General features: G+C 43.0%; 1 protein-coding gene across 1 annotated transcript in view; it reads right to left on the reverse strand.

The window, feature by feature from the left end:
• Positions 1 to 19,897, reverse strand: part of LAMB4 (laminin subunit beta 4) — a 58,007-nt gene that overhangs the window by 6,399 nt on the left and 31,711 nt on the right. Inside the window, exons 22-33 of the mRNA XM_068930648.1 lie at positions 19,234 to 19,354; positions 18,069 to 18,246; positions 16,186 to 16,329; positions 15,408 to 15,639; positions 13,658 to 13,815; positions 11,712 to 11,936; positions 10,406 to 10,626; positions 9,079 to 9,175; positions 7,785 to 8,160; positions 7,255 to 7,415; positions 3,938 to 4,143; positions 2,064 to 2,267 (exon numbers count right to left, since the gene is read on the reverse strand). Coding sequence (XP_068786749.1) covers positions 2,064 to 2,267; positions 3,938 to 4,143; positions 7,255 to 7,415; positions 7,785 to 8,160; positions 9,079 to 9,175; positions 10,406 to 10,626; positions 11,712 to 11,936; positions 13,658 to 13,815; positions 15,408 to 15,639; positions 16,186 to 16,329; positions 18,069 to 18,246; positions 19,234 to 19,354 — 2,323 coding nt within the window. The remainder of the gene's footprint in view (positions 1 to 2,063; positions 2,268 to 3,937; positions 4,144 to 7,254; positions 7,416 to 7,784; positions 8,161 to 9,078; positions 9,176 to 10,405; positions 10,627 to 11,711; positions 11,937 to 13,657; positions 13,816 to 15,407; positions 15,640 to 16,185; positions 16,330 to 18,068; positions 18,247 to 19,233; positions 19,355 to 19,897) is intronic.

The following is a 19,897-nucleotide window of genomic DNA, read 5'->3' on the forward strand; positions in this document are numbered from 1 at the left end:
GTTGAGCTCTGACACTAAAATAATTGTTATATGAGTCTCAGGTGGAATCACTTGATTCCAAGAGTTGTGGCTTTGGAAACAGCTTAGTAGAAGACCACTTTGGGGAACTCCAGAAGTTGTTTCATCATGGCCCTCGCCTGGCCTCAGAGCAAAGCTTAAATCAAGCATTTTTTTCTCTGCAAATACTGCTATGCCACAAGCCCTCTATTTCTAAAAGAGAGCTCTGGCTGCTATTTTCTATTGCAGTATTGCCTGTGTGAGTGATCAGTTTCAGTAAAGAAAAACGCACATAATTTCATTTGCCTTTTCACATTGGAATCACTGTTAAAATTACACTTAAGGGGACACAAATAAGAAAGAGTTTTCGGCTTGTGTTTAGAAGCTGCATTTTGCCATTCAGTTTGTATTCCTGATCATTTAACTGAGAGCTTTAGTTTAATTATCACATTCTAACAATATTTTGCTTTGTTCGCAGCTATGCTTTGCTTTAAAGAAATGCACAGGTGCTGCTTCTTCGTGTTCTGTGGAGGGAAGCGATTCAGCTTCCCTGTGCAGCAAGAACAACAATGGTGTTTTTTATTTCTGAAACATCTCAGCACATTTCCTGCACGTTCACTGCTCCTCAGCAGTCCCCCTCCGCACACCCCTTCCAGCGGCAGAGCTGGCCTGAGGCTTGTGAGGGCCAAAGGCAGTGGCCTGGCAGCCTCCCGCTGCCACCTCCAAGGGCGGCATCAGCCTTTCGCTGTTATCTCTGCACGGCCTGGAGCCCAGATATGTGCCCCGACTGCTCATTTCTAAACCCATTAGCTGTAATGCTAAGTGTCATGTGTATTTTGAAAGGAGGCAGTGGATGCCGAGGCACCCTGGAGGGACAGAACAAAGCCACAGCAGAATTACATTTCTGTTGGAAAATTTTTTTTTCCTATAATTATAACAAGCATCATCTCCGATTGTTAATGAGAACAAACTGTCTTTACTGTTGCTCTGGGATTCGTCCATTTTGTTTCCTTCGCATTGGCCACACTTGGCTTGCGTTATTTCCAGTGCTACTGTGCAGCAAAGGGGAGCAGCTGATTACTTGATGCCCTTCTAAACATCAGTGGGGAGGGGGCAGAAAAACTTTGGATTGAAATTAGTCCCAAAAATTCTTTAAAGGCAAACATAAGAAAAATATGAAGTTATGTAGGTTGAGTTTAATGCTGTGCACAGCACTAATCCCATTGGAATGAATGTGAGCCATACTCAGGCTACTGACAAACGGTACCATTCGAATCTGTCCCAGTAAGAATATAGATAACACTAGCCTAACCCCACCAAATGCCATAGGTACAGAGCACCATGACCAGTGAGATCTTGGCAGCTGTAGGGCAGAGTAAAGTATATATCCCTTCGTGGGACTGGGACCTAGCCCCTAACACCTCCAGGACTGAACCACACTACTATGCAGTTGGGACATAGTCCATCACTAAACCACTGCTCTCTGTCAAAGGAACAAATGAGTTTCTGCAGGGTTGGGGCCTTATACTGCATCTTTCCTCATCTTAGCTGTCTACAGCTTAGCCATCCAAATCTAAGCCAGCCACCTTTGCAGTGTGAAAAAAACATACACCTTCCAGCAGTGACCGCTGCATCCTCAGATATGTATCTGATATGGAGAAGAAAAAGTTGGAGCTGCCTATCTCTTTCCACTAATTATAAAAGGAGCATGGCTCCTTTTATAGCTTAGATGCCACCAGTTCCCTCCCCATGAAGCAAGGAATCCCACCCTTAGCACCTTGCCCAACACGAGGCATCTGTTCTAGAAGTGAGCTGGGCTCTTCTGCTTCTCACGTCCGTGCTCCAGACAACTTTTCCTCCCTAATGGGACAAAGCAGCAGAGGAAGAGCCCACTTGTTGAAGGCAGCAGTGCCACGGGAATTGTTCGGCTCCCTGGATTTTGAGCACTTCAGCATAACTGTGCTTATGGATAGGACACTTACTAAGCTGTGTTTTCCATGAAGGGACTGCCCTGTTTCCCATCCTCCATCCATTACATTGAGCAAATTAAGTTTGATATACAGCACCTGGTTCTCAGGTTCCTGTAGCTGAGTAGTCAAGTTTTTTAATGACATAGCAGTCTCCTCAGCTTTCCTGAAAGCATCTGCAGAACGAGGAAGAGCTCCACTGCAGTCTGGGCCACCACACTGCTTGAGTCCGTACCTATCTTGGCACAGAGCTCCCCCACACGCTGCTGTAACACACGGCTGATTTCCCGGCACCCCACAGATCTACAATAAACAACATGTTTGTGTCAAGAATCCTCTGTGGTTCTGAAATATGCTTCTGAAGAAGAAAGATGTTTAATGTCACATGCACATTGAACTTTATATGGGCATTTTCTCTAAGAGAGGGTGGTCCAGTCTCTCCAAAGATGCGGGCCAGTGAGAAGACCCCCTTCCTTGACTAAAAGGGTGCAAGAGCAACCCATGGCTCCAAGCGTCTCCTTGCAAGAGCCATTTGTGGGACTCCATATGCTGCACTAAGACACTTGCATCACTCCTCCATGGCAAAAGGGCTGGAACGGTCTCCTGGCCATGTCCAGCCCATGGATATGTCCTAAAGGATCCAGATCACCTCTCACACTACATAGTACCATATTACCAGCGTGCAGGCCTTTCTAGGGCACTCAGCAATGATTCACTTGACAAACTGCACATAGCTTTATATACAGTTGATACAATAAAAAAACAATTGGCCAGTTTCTTGGTTTTTTGATACCAACAATTTGGTATCAAAGGAAAACGCAAAAGCTATTTTTGGGTATTGGGGATGAAGCCTTGTTTACATGCAAAATGTAACTAAGAATTCTGAAGACATTGGGATGTTCTCGGGCTGCATCCTAAGGGGTCCATGGTCGTGAAATCAATGAGCAATTTAGGTTGTATCTATTACCTACAACGTAGTCTTGTCAGATGCTGACCCTTTGGAGTCATCGGGAAGAAAATTTACAGTAAGCAGTCCTTGATAAGTACTGTGAGAAAAGCAGGGTCAGGCAGCCCTGCAGGGCCAAATACTTTGATATCTCATCCTTCCCTGGAGCTTAGGGAGCATAATGGACTTTCTCATCTTTCGTTTAGCTAAGTCCATTTTAGGCACCATATTTAGCCATGTGACTGTCCCACATCTGGATACAACTGTGATACAAGTAAAATATAAAAGGGCCTTATTTGTAAGCCATAGTCTAATCAGCTTGAGTGAGGATTAGTTTGACTGCAGAGCGTGGTAAAATCCAGGCTACTCTTCACATGAGAATCAGGTTTATAGACAACTAAATTTTAGCCAGTCGTGTGGCATGACTTCATACGTATTGCTGACAGGACCTTAATGTCCATACAGGGTACACAAGAACTCAGTTATGTAAGAACCCCAAAAATGAATGGTTGAATTGATCCTATAGGGCTAAAACACTTAGATATTTTGACATGGATATTCAGAGTGAAGGCCTGGACAGATTCTCTCTTCCACGTCTGGCAGTGTTGGCTGAAGATCCTATCATTACTGCCTAGCAGGAGGTTATTATCCCTTCCTGTCCCATAGGTGATGCAGAGGATCATGTGAGCACCCCCTCATCCACTCCAGGTCAAAGCTACCTGGCTTAGTTTAAGCCACTAACAAAGGTGGTTGGGGCTAATACTTTACACTGAAGTGCTCTTGAGAGTAGAGCGTGCTTAAATTGCTCCTTCTGCTGGGTCTGCTGTGGGAGCAATGGCTCCCCGAAGAGTGGTAGTAACTAGCACCTGACAAGTACAGCTGTTTCTGAAATGACTGCATGTCTGTGCCAGGGAACTAACATTTTCCAGATTTAAAATGCAGTAAACATCCTTTTAAAATAAAAATTACTAACAGCAGCTAAAATGAGATTTTTATTTAGCTCCCATTAAAAATCCACAGTGCCTACCTTTTCATTCAAGTTTTGGATGTTGGGGGTCTTGATCATGTTGAGTTGTTCCAGTACATTGCTTTCTTTCAAGGCACGATTGTCCAGCATAGCAAGTACACTGTTTCTGGTGTACTCTGAATATCTTAAGAAAGGGATTGTCCCACTGGTTTTCTTTTCAGCTAACAATGATATTTCAAAATGTTTCCTAATGTTGCTGAGAGCCTCTGTAAGAACAGAAATAGTGTGTAGTACAGACTGTACTTTGGTTGTATTAAACTCATGTATTTACTTGAATTCTAGACATGTGGTGAGTGACAGGTGATTGAGTTTGTGTCACAAGTGTTTGACTTGGGATAGCAAGGAAGGACATGAACTGTAATTTTCTCAGTCATTTTTTTTTTAATCCTTTATTCAGCCAGCTGCTAAATAGGAATAGCTATTGATACCCATAAAACCTGCTCAAATGGATGCAAATGCAGTGGATCCTACGTCATTCTTCAGAGCCCAAAGTACATGGGCAGCCAACGGAAATTACAAAAGTATGAAGGGAATCTGATTAACGATACAAACCGCTATTGATCTGCATTCATCACTAGCTCATCTATTCCTGCAGTTACTGATTTGACAGAAGCTCCTGTCATTTATGCTGTTCTGAAGTTCAGGCAGTGGAAGTGGTTCTGCCAGTTGTAAAACCTATGAAGTGATCACTTCTGTGACTAGGACTCACAAAAGCATTTGTCCTGTCTCTATTCAGCATAGCACCCAAAATTAAATGGTTCGCGGAACTGAGGTCAAAATTTAGAATACAAATGGGAATTTATGAGTTTCATTTGGCTCTGGAAAAATTCAGTTTCGGGGTTGATGTATTAAAAAAATGTATTCCCATGATAAGCCTCTAGGCCAGGCAACAAACGCTTTCCAGCAAAAGTCTTTCTTATTTGCTCAGTGTAAGCTTTCCTTAAAGTAGAGACTCAAAAGGGGTGAGGAATATCACACTTTGTTTGCAGATTAATAGCCTTGAAGAAAGAACTGAGGCCTTTTAAAAACTCATAGTTTGAAGTTGCTGCCATCAAGGCTGCCCAGACCTCCAGAGTTTTTCCCAAATCCCCAAGGAGAATTATGTGCAATAAGCCAGAGCTGATGTTTCTGCAATAAAAAATCATTAAAGGTCATTGATGCACATCTCTCTTTGTGTTGGTAACCAGCTCAGTTACCACTGAAGTCAGTAACCGGACTCTCATCAAGTCCTTGTATGCTTTGAATCAGGCACTAAAAACCTTGGCCTTGCTTTGACTTGAAGTTCACCAGAGTTTAGTTATTGTGTGGAGTCAGGTCTATTTATTTTATGTTTCAACTCTTGGAAACAACATATAATTTAAAGTTAGATCTTCACACAAAACATCTGGCAAGAGTATGCTGTATCTCAATATCTGAGCAAGAGACTATTTTCTATGCAAGAATTTTACCGCAGGAATATTTTACAGTGGTTCATTAAATGGCTCACTGTTAATTAAGTGGCCCAAATGCACTTTACACTCTTGATTTGTCATGTAGCTGTAGCGTTTCCAAGTTCCTTTACTTTAAACATAGCACCTTAACACTGGCTTAGTTTACATTCTGGGAAACCATACTCAACACATTACAATACTGTAATCGGCTGTAAACCGAGGGACCGAGGCTGTAAGGAGGTGAATTACTGAGGATTCATAAACTGCAGATGTTCATTTAAGGACATTGATGTTCTTGCTTTTTCCAGCAGTTTTAATTCACCATTAGATATCAACATTTCCTACTCAGCTAGCTGAGTACATGTCTGTGAGGAAGTCTGAGTCCTGACCTTTGGTTTGCTTAGACCTCTGCAAAGAGAGGTAGGTCACACCGCATCTCCCCCTGTGTGTCTAGGGCACAAATGTGCCCCAGGTGAGATACATGGCCATATCCTCCATCCTGCTCTACCCCATTTACTTGGACCAGCAAAAGAGAGAGAGGGAAAATCAGGCAGAGCAGTGAGGATGTGCTGCTGGTCCTGAAATGGAGATGGGGCAAGGGAGGCCAGCTCTCTCCACGACACTAGAGAGGCTGCTGCTTTAAGGGACGTGTTATTTCTGGTGCTGTTAGCTGTTTGGTAGCAGGACCAATGAATATTTGTGGCCCTGACCAGAAATGCAGCTTAAACTCAAGGTCTTGCCCTCCCCACACCCCCGTGTGCTTTTTATAGGACTGTTTATCTGCCTCCAGAGGCCTAAAGAGTGAAGCGGGCTTAGCGTGTGACCAGAGAGCATCACGGATGCTTCAGCTGTGCATCCACTGACCTCACTGGGATTTATTGTTTCTTTGCCTTCCTGACTTTCTCAAAGTCAGCACAAGACATGATAGAATTGGGAAACTGAGCCTGGGAGAGCTGCTCTAAATCTAAATCTTAATTAATCCCGCTCTTTCCGTCTTCCTTTCCCTCAGCTTTATATTCCATTGACCTTTCCTTCATTCTTTTCAATCTTATTTAGGCTGATCTTTTTCTTGCCTGAATGAAACACAGAGGGACTCTAAATGGGGGGTGCATTGCCTGTATCTTGTGCCTTCCACAGTGCTCACCATATCTTTGGGGGGCTCGCACAGCCACTTCCGAGGTCAGCTAGTGGAATGTATACTGCTGGCAGTCTCCTGCCCTTGTGGATGGTAATATCTGCTCAAGACCCCCAGTTGGTACAGTCCCCTTCTTCTCCACAGACCAGTTTGTGACATTGTCATTACTATTAGCAGCTGATGGAGACTATACTTAGCTCAAGCACAGTGTAATTCTTTCAAAAATGCCAAGGAACTCAGTTCTGACTTCACATTTTTTGAGGATGGAGAACTAGTTCCTTACCACATGAAGTTATGTGTTTTCCCATAGGAACATCGGGAAGTTAAAGTATGAATCCCTGCTTTAATTAAACAAACCCTTGCTAGACAACATTTTTAAAGTATTACTAAGAGCAGTAGGAGTCAGAAGCATGGAAAAAAATCATCGGTTCTTCTAGTTTGTGATCTTTTAGTCTATATTGGGAAACCAGGTTGCTTTTAAGCTTTACATCAGGATTCACCAGACTTTTGAGTGATGTGACTCTGGCATATGCATCTGAAATTTAGGATGCTGGAAATCATGGCATTTTAAGATAAAAGGGAGTTTGGAAAGTCAGTATAAAAAAATGTTAATATTTACATTTTTGCATTATCATAGGAAGCTAAAATCTAAGGATTTTTTTGATGCATTGCATGATTCAATGGTGAGAAAAATGTGCATGGAATTTTATGGAAAATGTTCACATATTTCAATGAATTGCTGACTGCCTTACCTTTGAGGTTCAAGTAATGAAAACTGTGATGTAGATGTATTTTCTGTTGCAGAAGTTCATACAGGAGGTCAGCTTCTTCCCCAATCTTTTCCATTCTCTCATTAAAGTCAGGAAATTCATACGCTATATTGTGAAGCGTATCCATTTGTGCAACTTGTTGTCTAAAAGGGAAATTACAGTTATGCAGAAGTCAGACTGGATTGTTCTCAGACTAGAACTGAGATACACAAAATTTTGAGGACAACAGATAATTTTCTAAATGAGTAGAAGCATATACTTGTAATGGCTTATTTAGGAAACTTTTAGGATGAACTTGAAAAGTTCCATCATTCAAGTAAACATTTGTGGGGGACAAATAATACATATATGGATTATTTTGTTGGCAGATCAACTGAAAACTGTAAATTAATGATCCAGCATCTATGTGCTGATCAGAAACAGGATTTCAAGTGCAGGGCATGGCTGGTGAAGCGCCACAGAAGACAGCTTTCTCAACTAAGCGATCTTTACAGGGGCAGCAGAGTCCTTACTGCATGAAGGCATGAAAATCCTTGATGTCTGCAAATGCCTCCAATGAAAGAACAGGATGTTTCAAAATTCTTTCAATTTCAGAAATGGTGTTTCCAAAGCCTTTGAAGTGCATATCACAGCTGGGCATTCGTCCTCCTTTATCTTCTAGATTTGCAGCGAACCTCATTAACCCCTCAACAGTCTGAGAGAGGGTAGTAATTTCAGCATCCCACTGATCAAAACAAAGATGACACTGACGGCAAGAGGGAAACTCTTTCTCAAAGCCACGGCCACACTGGTCACAGAACCTCCCGATGACACCAGCACGGCAGTTACACGCACCAGTGGCTTGGTCACACTTGGGCTGGTCTGTTCCTTCCTGGTTACACTTGCATGCTGCAGGATAGGGGCAGAAAGTTACAGAGCATTGTTTTGTTTCCCTGGGAGCAAAACACGCAAAAAAAGTGTCACCCTGTATTTCACTACAGTAAAAACAAACACATTCTCTGTGCTGTTGTTCAAGCCCACTAGACTGCGATTCGCAAGTGTACCTAAAGGGATTGCCCTCAAACAGTATTACCTTGCTGAGCCAAATGCTGATATGTGGGGTTTATTTTTCTTTACCTGCTTCTGCTAAAGGTTTCTCTTTTGCACCATAATAGCATGTTTCCTAACAGTACTCAATTCCGCTTCTCTAGCATCGCTTCCCTTTGGTTATAAACTGAAGGTGACATTTCACATCAGCTAACTTTAGCTGCCTAAAAGCATCTAATCTATGCTAGTTATCCAGGCTCCTTCATAGTCAGTGGGAAGAAGTAGGTACATCCTAAAATCAACCTAAATAGGTATCCAACAAAAATTGGACAAATTGCTCTTCAGAGGCACTTCTCCACCTTCACTGCCTAGAAGGAGCACGTGCTCTGATTAGAGGAGTTCAGACTAGACCTCCAGCTTATAGACAGCTACAATCAGGTGAGACAAATCCCACCTGAAATCTCATGCTGATGTTTTCACGAGCTAGGGAGCAGCTGCTCATAGCTGCACTACACACACTACTTCAGCAACCTTCAACTTCAACAATTTCTAAAGAGCAGACTGAAAAACAGTGTTCAGGCTACAGTGAACTGCACTGCTTGCCTGAAGCAATAACAGAGATAAATGCAGTAACAATTTTATCTGTCATACACACGCAACTATCCAAAGTATCCAAGCTGGTTTCTCTAGATCTATGTCCCATCTCCCCATGAATACAAAGGCCAGAAACTTATATACAGGCAGTTTCTAACCCAGTTGTGCCCAACTAATAATACTTACGAATGCAATGCGTCTGTGGATTGCCAAAGTAATTTTCTTCACACTCATCACAACGCCTTCCGCTGTAACCTAGCTTACATGGACACTGGCCTGTAAACTGTAACAATAGTTCAGGATTAAATGACTGCCCACAGAGTAGGACGACTGAATATAGATAATCTATGGGGTTTTCTTTTCTCTATGACCTATGTAATACACCTCTATGAGGACTGTAGTGGCACTGCTTTCATACATTCTTTAAACAACTTGGTTTATATATTGCTGGCCCAAGATTCCCATCTACTCACAGTCACCTTCTTAAAGGTTGTGAAAACAAAATGGACTTTGAGAGATGGCTTTAATTGATTAATACGAAAAGTTCTGCATGTTCTAGTCTACAGATGATCTTCAAGAACTCATCATCTGACTATTATCTGAGAGAGGATTTTTTCTCTGTAACTCGCAAAACAGATAAATTAATTTTATTTATTTTTGCTGGAGCAAAGTAGTGATCTTGACAATTCAACTTTTAACTATACGATATATTAACTGTAACTAAAAATCTCAAGGGTACATTATGTACATTGCTCTATAAAATTTATTTTGGAATTCAGCTACTAAATTAAACTGCAGGGAATTACAGTTCAGAGAACTAGTACAACTCAGAAAAGCAGTAGTAGTTCTTTGAGATTAAGAGCTACTTTTCCTAGGAAAAATTAGAAAGCCACTAAATAAACTGGAACAAGCAGAAAGCATATTCAAAACAAAGTGTGAAAGCACATCAGCAAGATCTTGGGATAAGCTCCTGTTGCTATGAAGTCAATAGCAAGACAGCTGTTGGCTCCAAGGGATTGCAATTTCACTGCTGAAACACTCTTGTAATTTTCCACATTTTAGCCTTTAGAAGTACACAGAAATTAAATATGATAAACATACTCTGAAAGTATTATAGATGAGGCATCATTACTGTCACAACCTCAGCTGCTACGTTATGAAAAGTAATGCTTAAAACAACACTCACAAGACTTTTGGGTCCAAGACTGGACTTACTCCTTCCCTGCATGTAGGCCGATGAGGCAGGTATTTCCTATGTGTCATTTTCTTACAAAGTATTTCTATGATCCACTTTACCAGGAAACACGCAGGCAAAGAGAACCTGCTTATGAGCACGCTGCATTATCAGAACAGCACGTTTGACGCCATGATTACTGTGCCAACTCCAAACTACCAAAGATTTGTATTTTCAGGACGCAAGACAAAAAAGTATCCTCATTTATGAGACGGTCCTGACCATGTCATGTCAAAATGCCACCTTTACAGTTCCTGGAGAGCAGAATAATTCTCTTGCCTGGTTACACTGGTTACTTTGGGAATGTTCTGGATTGCAGTCACAGAGCTGACATCCTTTTCCACTAGCCATGTCCCAGTAGCCAGAAGCACACTGGTCGCAGGTAACGCCCACGACGTTAGGCAAGCACGGGCAGGCTCCCGTGACGGGGTCGCAGAGGCAGGCTTCGTTCCCAGCCGGGCACACGGCAGGGCTAACACCTGCAAGATTGCATGTACATCCTGGATAAAGAAGGACAATTACTGTAGTAGAAGATAATAGACAATCAGAACGGTACATAAAGGGCATGCTATTGCATTACTTCCAGTAATCTTGAAAATGTCTTTAATCTCATTTAGTTCGCATATCTTTCTATGGTAGCTTACATATGGCTTTGAACAAACTTACTGGGAACTTTTAATACTTTTAATACAGATACAAAAAATGAAGGTCTACCGAATTTTGAATATTATTAGAATGAAATGTTAAATATGTCGAATAAGGAGGAGCTGATGTACAGTAGGCGCTATAGAGCGTGGGAAATGCCAGTTAATGGTAAACTAAGTGAGATAAGAAGTCTTCTTGCTAAATCGTTTCTAACTGACATCGTCCAAGAATAAACAAGGAATGGGTCTGAACTGTGTTTTAGAGACTCCCAGAACAAAGGAGCTTCTTGAAACTACTTAGATTTGTCTGGCCTGTAAAAATGAGACCCTCAGTCAGCTTCATTTGTGAAAATAGTCTTTGAAACTGAGACACCTTGGGCAGAAACCTATGCCTTGAATTTTCTTATGCTCCTTCCTTTCTGCTAGAAATGCTGAGTTATTGACAGCGTCCTCATGTAGTCTGTTAAATTGTCTGAACAGTCTCTTTCTAGCTATTTGATAAATGCAACCGGTAAGGCTGGGAGCTCAGCAAGGGATCATCTGATTAGCTGAGCATTGCTTAGCTGGCATCAATCAGCAATATGGAAAAACAATTATCTTTGATTCCTTTAATTTTGATTCCTCCCTGAAAGGGCTGAATGCACATTTGTTTTTCTAGCAAAGAATACTGATTTCATTTCACAGATGAATGTTTCCTAGGAGAGATATTCAGTATAAGATTTAGTGAGACTTGGATGACAATGGAGGAATTTAACAGATTCCATATTAACAGTTATTTGTATCACTGGATAGAAATGTATTCATTACTCTCAGATGCATATTTTGCTCCATTCTTCTCCGTTAGTTGTACTGGCTCTAAGGACTAACTTCTCCCTATAGCATAATTTCTTTAAAACTTTTCTTGGTGGTAATATGCAGCTGCAACGCTGTTGCTTACTTACTTCGGCAGTTCTGACCAACAGCAGAGCCAAAATATCCTGGTTTGCAGAACTGGCAGTTTGCTCCATGTGTGTTGTGTAAACACTTAATGCATTCTCCAGTGACCCTGTTACAGGATTCTGGGTCTGTCAAATCAATGTTATTGTTGCAGGAACATGGCACACAGTCAACCCCAGGGCTTCCTGGATTTTTGTAGAACCCACTAGGACACTCATCACACTGACTGCCTGTCAGAAAGCAAGGTAAAAACATTTGCTGGCTGATGGAAATTCAAGTGAAACATATAATTTTTAATAATACTGTTGAGGATTCAGACTGTCTGTTCAAATGCACATTACCAATGGAAAATATCAACCTGTTTGACACTGTTGCACTTTAATCCTACGATCAGTTAAAATTCTCTTGCATGCTGCAAGCTGATGGAAATGCAACCTCTTCTCTTTTCACCAAGGAAGTCCTTTCAATGGGAGTAAATAGACACCCCCCCAGACAACGCCTCTGAACATCTTTTTCCAGTGAAGTCCTTCCAATAGCAGTAGTGAGGGTTGGGCCATTCTACAAGATTTTCCCTGTGGCCTTGAGGCCCGCAACATCGTGGGAAGGTGGGGGATGCCCTTTCCTGGAGTGACCCAGAGCCCAGCAGACCTGCCCTCCTTTCCATAACCCACCGGAGGATCCTCCACGAGGTCACATCAGCTCTGGGGTCTTCACTGGCTCTGTCCTAGCTCACTGGCACTACCACTACAACTGCAGCTACACCCTCCCTGGTTAGGGGTGCTCCCTTATCTGCATCTCGGAAACCTTTCTGGGGCAGACAGGTGTCACTGGGACCTCGTCCACTGGCTCATCCTCATGCAAGGACTCTTGGCTCCTTTGCCTCAGATCCCAGGTACCAGAGCCCTTCCCAGTATCCAAGGAAGTGAGCCTGGTGCCACAGAGGTGACTCAGAGCCTTGCCGGGAGACATTAGGAGGAAGAAAGTCCAGAACTTAGAACACTGGTAGTTTGTGAGGACTGAAGTTCCCTGGGTAAGTAACAACAAGGATAAGTTTGGCCCTATAGCAATTAGTCAAGCAAAACTCCTCTTGACTTAAAAAAGAACCTGGCATAAGGAAAGATGACAGCATTGGTTCAGATTTCAGTTGTGCTCTTCATTAAGGGTTGCTTCCATCACCAGAGGTCTTTCCCATGTCCAGGGGAAGAGAAATTGTCTTCAGTTTTGCCTTCAAGCTAAGTCAATGGGATCTTAAGAAACAGGGCATCAGTTTGCAGCAAAAACATCCTCGTCTGAGACAGCTGAGACTAGCTTCCCCACTTCTGAAGTGATCACTAGCACAAAGAATCAATCACTTTGGGCATAATCTCAAAGCAAGATTCTTCTGTATGATGAGAGATTTTCTCTGATTAAGAAATCACATCAAATAGCTGTGGTGCCTTGCTCTTTTTAGTTTAGGCTTCCAGCACTTGTTTTTCAGAGAAAATGAGCAACTGAAATTCTCCCCCCTCTCACCAACTAGGTTAATGTATTGCCACCAGAATGGAGTAGGTTTCCAGTGAATGCCACCGGGACAGTTCAAAAATCCTAGAAGAACTTCATGCCGCCTAATCATCTCCCTCTAAGTGTCCCGGGCTGGGCAGCCAAAACTGGAGCTCATTTTTGCAAAGCTAGGCACACACAACAGTTTCATTTAGGAATAAGCAACACTTCAGATTAATTAATGGCTTCACTATATCCACACAGGTGAATCCCTTGTTCAAATACTAATTGCAGAATTCCCACTTTTTCTTAGACAGTCAGAATTTCTCCACTCTATTTTAGTATATTTAGGCATAACTTTTCTTACCTATTTTATTACCATTATCTCACTCAGCATTTCTGAGCAGAGCATGGTAACTTTTCTGCCTTGCATTAATGTATAATGAACATCTAGCTTTATTTTGCTTTGTACCTGAATATCCTTTGAGACAATTGCAGACTAATTGTGCAGTTTGGGAGTCTTCGTAGCAGGAATGTGCAAAATACCTATTGCTAGTAGGTGCCTCGGGGCACATGCATGGGCGGCAGGGTTCTCTCTTGATAGGATTTCCATAATAGCCATCCATGCACCTGTCAAAACAAGTAACACAAAGTAACATGAATCAACAAATGCTCCTTTCAGTCCCTGCAGGTGAATCAATTTATATATAGTTATAACTCATTTAACAGCCCAGGTCATCGTAACGTTATCCCCACTAATTGATACAGGAATATCCAGCTTTGAAGATGTTCAGAAATGTAGCATCAGAGCTGCATTCCCAAAATCTAGCAGAAAGATAAAAAATCTTACATTTTCTTTTCAAGAAATATTACTGAAGACTTTCACCTGCTTTGGAACAAATCTGATCTAAACGGTAACATATATATATATCACACATCGCACCTGCTCTGTATACATAGCTAAAAGCTACCGTGTAAAAATTCTGCATATTCATCTATCACATATATTCATTTATCACTCTGTATACACACAAAGAGGGGTTGAAATGACATTAGAAAGTCCTGGCGCAAGTGAAAAAGTCCTAGCGTGCAAACTCTTCATTCGCTGCATTCAGAGAATATTGCCTCTTGCAAATGCTGCGTATATACCGAAATCAGCCACGCTCTGCCTGATACATCCTGCGAAACCAAAGCAGCAGCTGTTGATAGGTGGTGGCTGCTGCGCTTTGCCAAGGCAGTCAGGTGGTCGGCAGCCGGCTTGCTGCTGAGCACGGGATCAGGAGCGAAGGCTGATGGTGAAGGGGCAGCCTGCGCTCAGCCGTCCTTGCCATCCTGCCCGGTCCCGCAGCAGGGACAATGGGATAGCTTCTGAAGCAGGTCTCATCAGTCTTTAATCTGTTTTAGTGTGGCAAATGGGAACGCAATTCTGTACATTTATACAAGCCTGGCTAAAAAATGTGGCTGCTCAATTATCTTTGCCTGGCGGCCTGCAGCTCCTGTGGAGGCACAGGGCAACAAGTATTTCCCTCTTCCGTTTTTAATCTATTTACCACATACAAGCAGCATAGCTAGAGGCTGTATTGTCCAAAACTGTTGCAAGAAAAGCTCAATAGGTTTCATGGGAAAATTCTCTTAATAGTGAATGACAAGGTACAAAGCAGCCAAACTAAACTAACCAGCTAATGAATTTTATTCTGACATCCACATTGAACTCTCTGACACTGCTGCCAGGATGTAGAATAAAAGAGGAACGCTGCTTCTAATGGAGCTGGAAACGTGGGAAAAGTCATTCGCTGGCCACATGGAAATGAAACAAACCAGCAAACGAGGCATATTTATTTAAGCTTCTCAGAGATAATTACAGGTATTAAAATGAGTATTCGGCACTAGTTTAGCCTCTTGGCAATTTGAAAACTGGCAGGAGTCAGTCTATCATACACACGGCACTTCACACAGGTCTCCAAGCACATGGCGCTTTGGCACCTTGCATAACTTGCAGCAGGAGTCTGGTGCAATGTTGTGCGCACACCGTGCCGCAAATCCTCCCAAACGGTTAAGATAGTCCAGCACCTCGCCACTTGCATTTGCTGAACAAATATGCACCTGCCATTCTGTAGTGAGGCCCACTTTAACTGTGAAGCAGGGCTGGCCCCCAGCAAAATACGTGTTTTAAAGAGCCACCACTGTTGGGGCAAGCTTTGCAACGAGCGCCCATTACCTACCTTTCACAGCGGCTTCCAGCTGTAAACCCTCCACAGTTCAAGCAAGCTCCAGTTACCGGGTCGCAAAGCTCTGCGTAGCCATTACACGAGCAAGGGCGGCAGTTGGGAAATCCAAAATACCCTGCCAGACAGCGGCTGCAGCGTTGACCATCAACCTCTCGGCGGCAAGAGCACTGCCCCGTCACCTGGTCGCACAGCGTGCTCACGGAGCCTCGGGGGTTGCATTCACATACTGGAAAACAGCAAAGGCAACGTGGCGTCCTGAACCTATTCCCACCATGCTGGTCATCACTGACACCTCTAGAATGCAATGTTTGCTCCACTCAGACCTGCCCCAAGGATGGGTACATTTTTTAATTCTGTGGAAACATTCTGCACATTGTTTTGGACAAAACAATGGATTCAAAGTCCTGAAAGCTTTGGTGTGCGTGAAGAGCCAGGTACTGAAAGCTTTGCAAGGGAATACTTTGAAAATCAGTATTCAATCATTATATTAAATGGAATAGTTTGCAAATCTGAGGAGAGGGCAACAAATCATGTGAGAAGAGGTTCTGTGCTAAGACCTCTGGAACTGTGTGTTTCCAGCCAGGAGGAACTAGGCACTGACCCTTCTACTTTCATTTCCGCATCCCCTGCAAAAGTCAGCAAGTGCAAAGCCACATAGAAGTGGCTGGGACAGAAGACAGCCTTGATCCTAAAAGCTCAAGTGAAGTTAGCTGGAGGGATGGGCAAAGCCCTCTTTGAGAGGGCTTCATAGGGGGCACTGCCGAGTACTCACAGTAGCAGCCGTGGAGCCCAAAGCCGTAGCTCCCTGCCGAGCATGTGTCACAACAGCGGCCCATGACATTAGCTTTGCATTGGCACTGGCCCCCAAGTTTACTGCAGCTGGTATTCAGCGACCCTTGGGGATTGCAGTTACATGCTGTCAACAGGAAAGAAAATCAGAGCAGGTTTAGTTAAAAACAAAACAAAGCAAATGAGTTTGTTCTCATGCACTTGCAGGTTTTACACTAAAAATGGGAAGGAAAGAGCTTGACTACCTCACATCACGGATTCACTAACCACTGATAGCCGTAGCTTGGATTATTTGATATTTTTTGTACAAATGATGATGGTGTATCAGGCACCTGCACAAGTCTTGATGTTGGAGCTGTCACATTCAGGGCACTGCCTCAGCCTGTACTCGGGATAGGACAGGAGAGGGCGTATCGAAATGTAGATCCGAACAGAGATAGCCTGAAGTCCAGAAGTGTTTGATGTATGTCTTCATCTAGCAGTAATGTTGGACATAATCTGCATGCAATACTTAGCCTGCACCTGTGCATGAAGCCTGCTGCTTTCTGGAAAGCTTGGACTATTCTTGGCAAGTGAAGCTGGTCTGAAAACTCACAGAGGATATTTGTGCAGGATGCTCAGAGGCTGTTCCAGCTGTTGGTGCTCTGCCCAAGCTACTGGATGTCTGGAACCATCTTGAACTTCACCTTGTGTTCGTGTCTACCTCTCTCTAGGACTTCCCAAACAGAACTGGGGGTGCCACTTCGGATATCCTCTGGCACACAAGCCACTGTTACCACCAATCATGCAGGTAAGCACTGAGACCGTGGAACTCAATGTTTGCTAACTGAGTCACAGCACTGCCTCCCACCTTGCAGTGGGGCTCAGGGTACTGTTTCCCTGAGGACATCGAGTGCACTGCTGCCTCCAGAAACTAGCATCCCAAGATCTCTTCTACTTGGGGTCTCTACAATAAAACTTTATTTTATTTCACAGGATACTAACTCTAGAAAGCCACAGTGCCAGTGTTTCATAGTGAGAATCATATCACTGTGGAGATGAGGCTAATGGACAGTCAGCACAGACCTAACATAAATGAGGGGGACTCTGTGGCTGCATAATCATGACCATATCGCATGATGTATGAGTGAGCATCTGTTCTAAAAATAGCCAAAATAAAGAAGAAGCTATCAAGTCCACTGGAGGCAAGGGTCCTGCAAGGAGCTGGCCCTCAAAGTTGCCCAGAAAGGCACCTCCTGTTAGTGGAAGTACAAAGAAGCTCCACAGCTACAGGTCCAACATAAGAGAAGTCAACTTAGCTGCTGAGCTACAAGCTGCCCTTCCACCAGTAAGTCCAGGAGATTGCCCAGGGCTTCAAACGCCACCTGTTTCTGCCCTCTTCCTAGGAGACCAGTGAGATTTTCTTGCTGAATCTCTTCAAGTAATAAGCTTGTGTACTATCCATGCCCCTGCATCTGTGGCTGAGGGCTTAAAATCTCCTATGCCATTTTCAGGCAATTAGAAAAGTACCAGCCAGTGCTAATGCCAGCGCTAACGCTTATGGGCGACCGCTTTGGCCATCTGGTGAAGCTGCATCTGGTTGCAACATTCTTTGAGAAATGCACAAGCACTGCCATGGTTCCTGTCTCCATGTTCCACAAAGTCTATCACGCGTGACATGCCAAGGGACACATACCACAGAAAGTTCTTTGTAGGGCATTTGGGGTTCAACAGGACATATTCTGCCTGTTCATATACACCATGTGCTGATAAGCTTCACCTACCTACACTGCCACAGGCTGAGAGCTCACCAGTCAAAATATCCTTCACACCCAAGGTAAAATCAGTAACAGTTCAAAATAACTATCTGTTCAGGTTGCTCCTTACCAACAGCTCCGTTGTGAATGCGAGCTGACAAGCTTGCTATGAGCCTTGCACATGCTTCAGGCAGGATGTGAGGTCCAACTTCTGATGCAATTTCAATACAGTGATACTTCTGGTACTCATCTAAATCTTTTTTACTGCACAAGTTCTCCACAGAGCTGATTCTGGGAATAAGTCCAAGCTTTGGCATTAAGAAAGAAAAGAAAATATTTATGCTTAGATATGCTGAAGACTAGAATTTCCTACGTTCTGTTACTGTGCTCGGCACTGCAAGGACAGAGGCCTTGAGCACCACATTTTTAAATCTGTCACTGGGCTGCTCAGTCATCTAAATTCACATTTATTTGAAAGTTCTAGACATTCCTTGAGTTCTTCCAATAAAATAGACTGCATATTAAAAAAATCTAGTTATAATAAGACTTCAGATGTAAGCACAGAACTGGTTTTACTGCTAAGAGGTGCCATACGTATGACTCCGAAAGCAGTATCTGGCCAAAATTTGTACTTGTATTACTGAGACAGAGAAAAGTCAGTTGAAGATTTTATGTCCAAGTATGGTCAGCCCTTGTCAAGTTCACTTCTACAGAGATAATTAGAGGAACGGATTTTAAAATATTTTTCAAAGGTCTCAAGAGAAGGGCCCAAAGCTAACACCCAGTTCCTGAGTTCTTGGAAACTTGGGAAACGTCTGGACCTGATTCCAGGGTAAGTGCAGGTCTGATTTTATTTTCCAATGTTAGGGCTTTAAACATACCCATCATTTTTAATTAGAATCAGACGAATTTTATAGATTTTCAAAAAACCCAGATGAAGAACTGCTTGAACGTATATCCCTAACCACAGCATCTTGTCAGCATATGTGGAGTGTGCTCGTAATAAATAAGCAACCAATAGAGGTGCATCTTCTAACTGACTGTTAACATATGCAACAACTGTGACTTGATGAGCTATTGTGATATTGCTCCATAAAAATTAAAAAATAAAATTCTGTCTTTCTATACAAAAATATGTAAACCCAGTACAAACAGAGGTAAGCAGAAGCTCACTTCTCTGAATTTCTGATAAAACAAATTTATAACGATTTTTAAATATTTTGAATGTCTATGTAAAAAAAAAAATCAAACCAGTATAAATACAGCTTAAAGGGATTTGTGACAGAATTACTCACTGAGTCGATCAAGATGAATGATTTAACCTTTGGGTCAGAGGCAGACGGCTGAGAAAAATAAACATCCACAGAATATTCTGTTCGTGGCTCTAAACATACTGGTATTTGCAGAAGGGCAATTCTGTTTAGCAGAAATAAAGCACAGTTAAGGCCAGGAGTCAGGGGTCTCTCAGCAGAGCAGCACAACGTAAGTTTATGGGGTGTCATGAGCTGTCCCTCCTCTGCAGAAGAGCAGGAAGGCCTCTCTCTGCCCACATCCTGGTGCTGGCCATGGTCACCCGAGCAAGCCCTGCTGCAGAGCCCCCTCCATTTCCCAAACGCATCCCAGCTTGCAGGCCCCCACGTCACTGCCTTTGGGAAAGCTACACGACTTCTGCCTGTCTGATTGCACATGGTGAGGTTAAACTGAAAATGGCAGGTTTCATCCCACCAAGCAAAGGAGTTTGCAGCTCACTATTCATATTAGTCCTTTTCTGCTGCTGTTTGATCAGACTTTGGTAAGTCCTCTCAGCTCCTTTCTGTTCTTTCCACAAGTGCAAGCTGAAAACCTTGTTTTGAAAATAGGCTAGGACAGCGTCTTTCAATCAGTATTGCCCTTCTATACTGAAATAGCTTTAACTGCCTTTTTGCCAAAGCAACGACTAACCCCAGCAGGATACAAGGC

This window comes from Struthio camelus, chromosome 1, assembly GCF_040807025.1.
Source record: "Struthio camelus isolate bStrCam1 chromosome 1, bStrCam1.hap1, whole genome shotgun sequence".
NCBI classification, from domain to species: domain Eukaryota; kingdom Metazoa; phylum Chordata; class Aves; order Struthioniformes; family Struthionidae; genus Struthio; species Struthio camelus.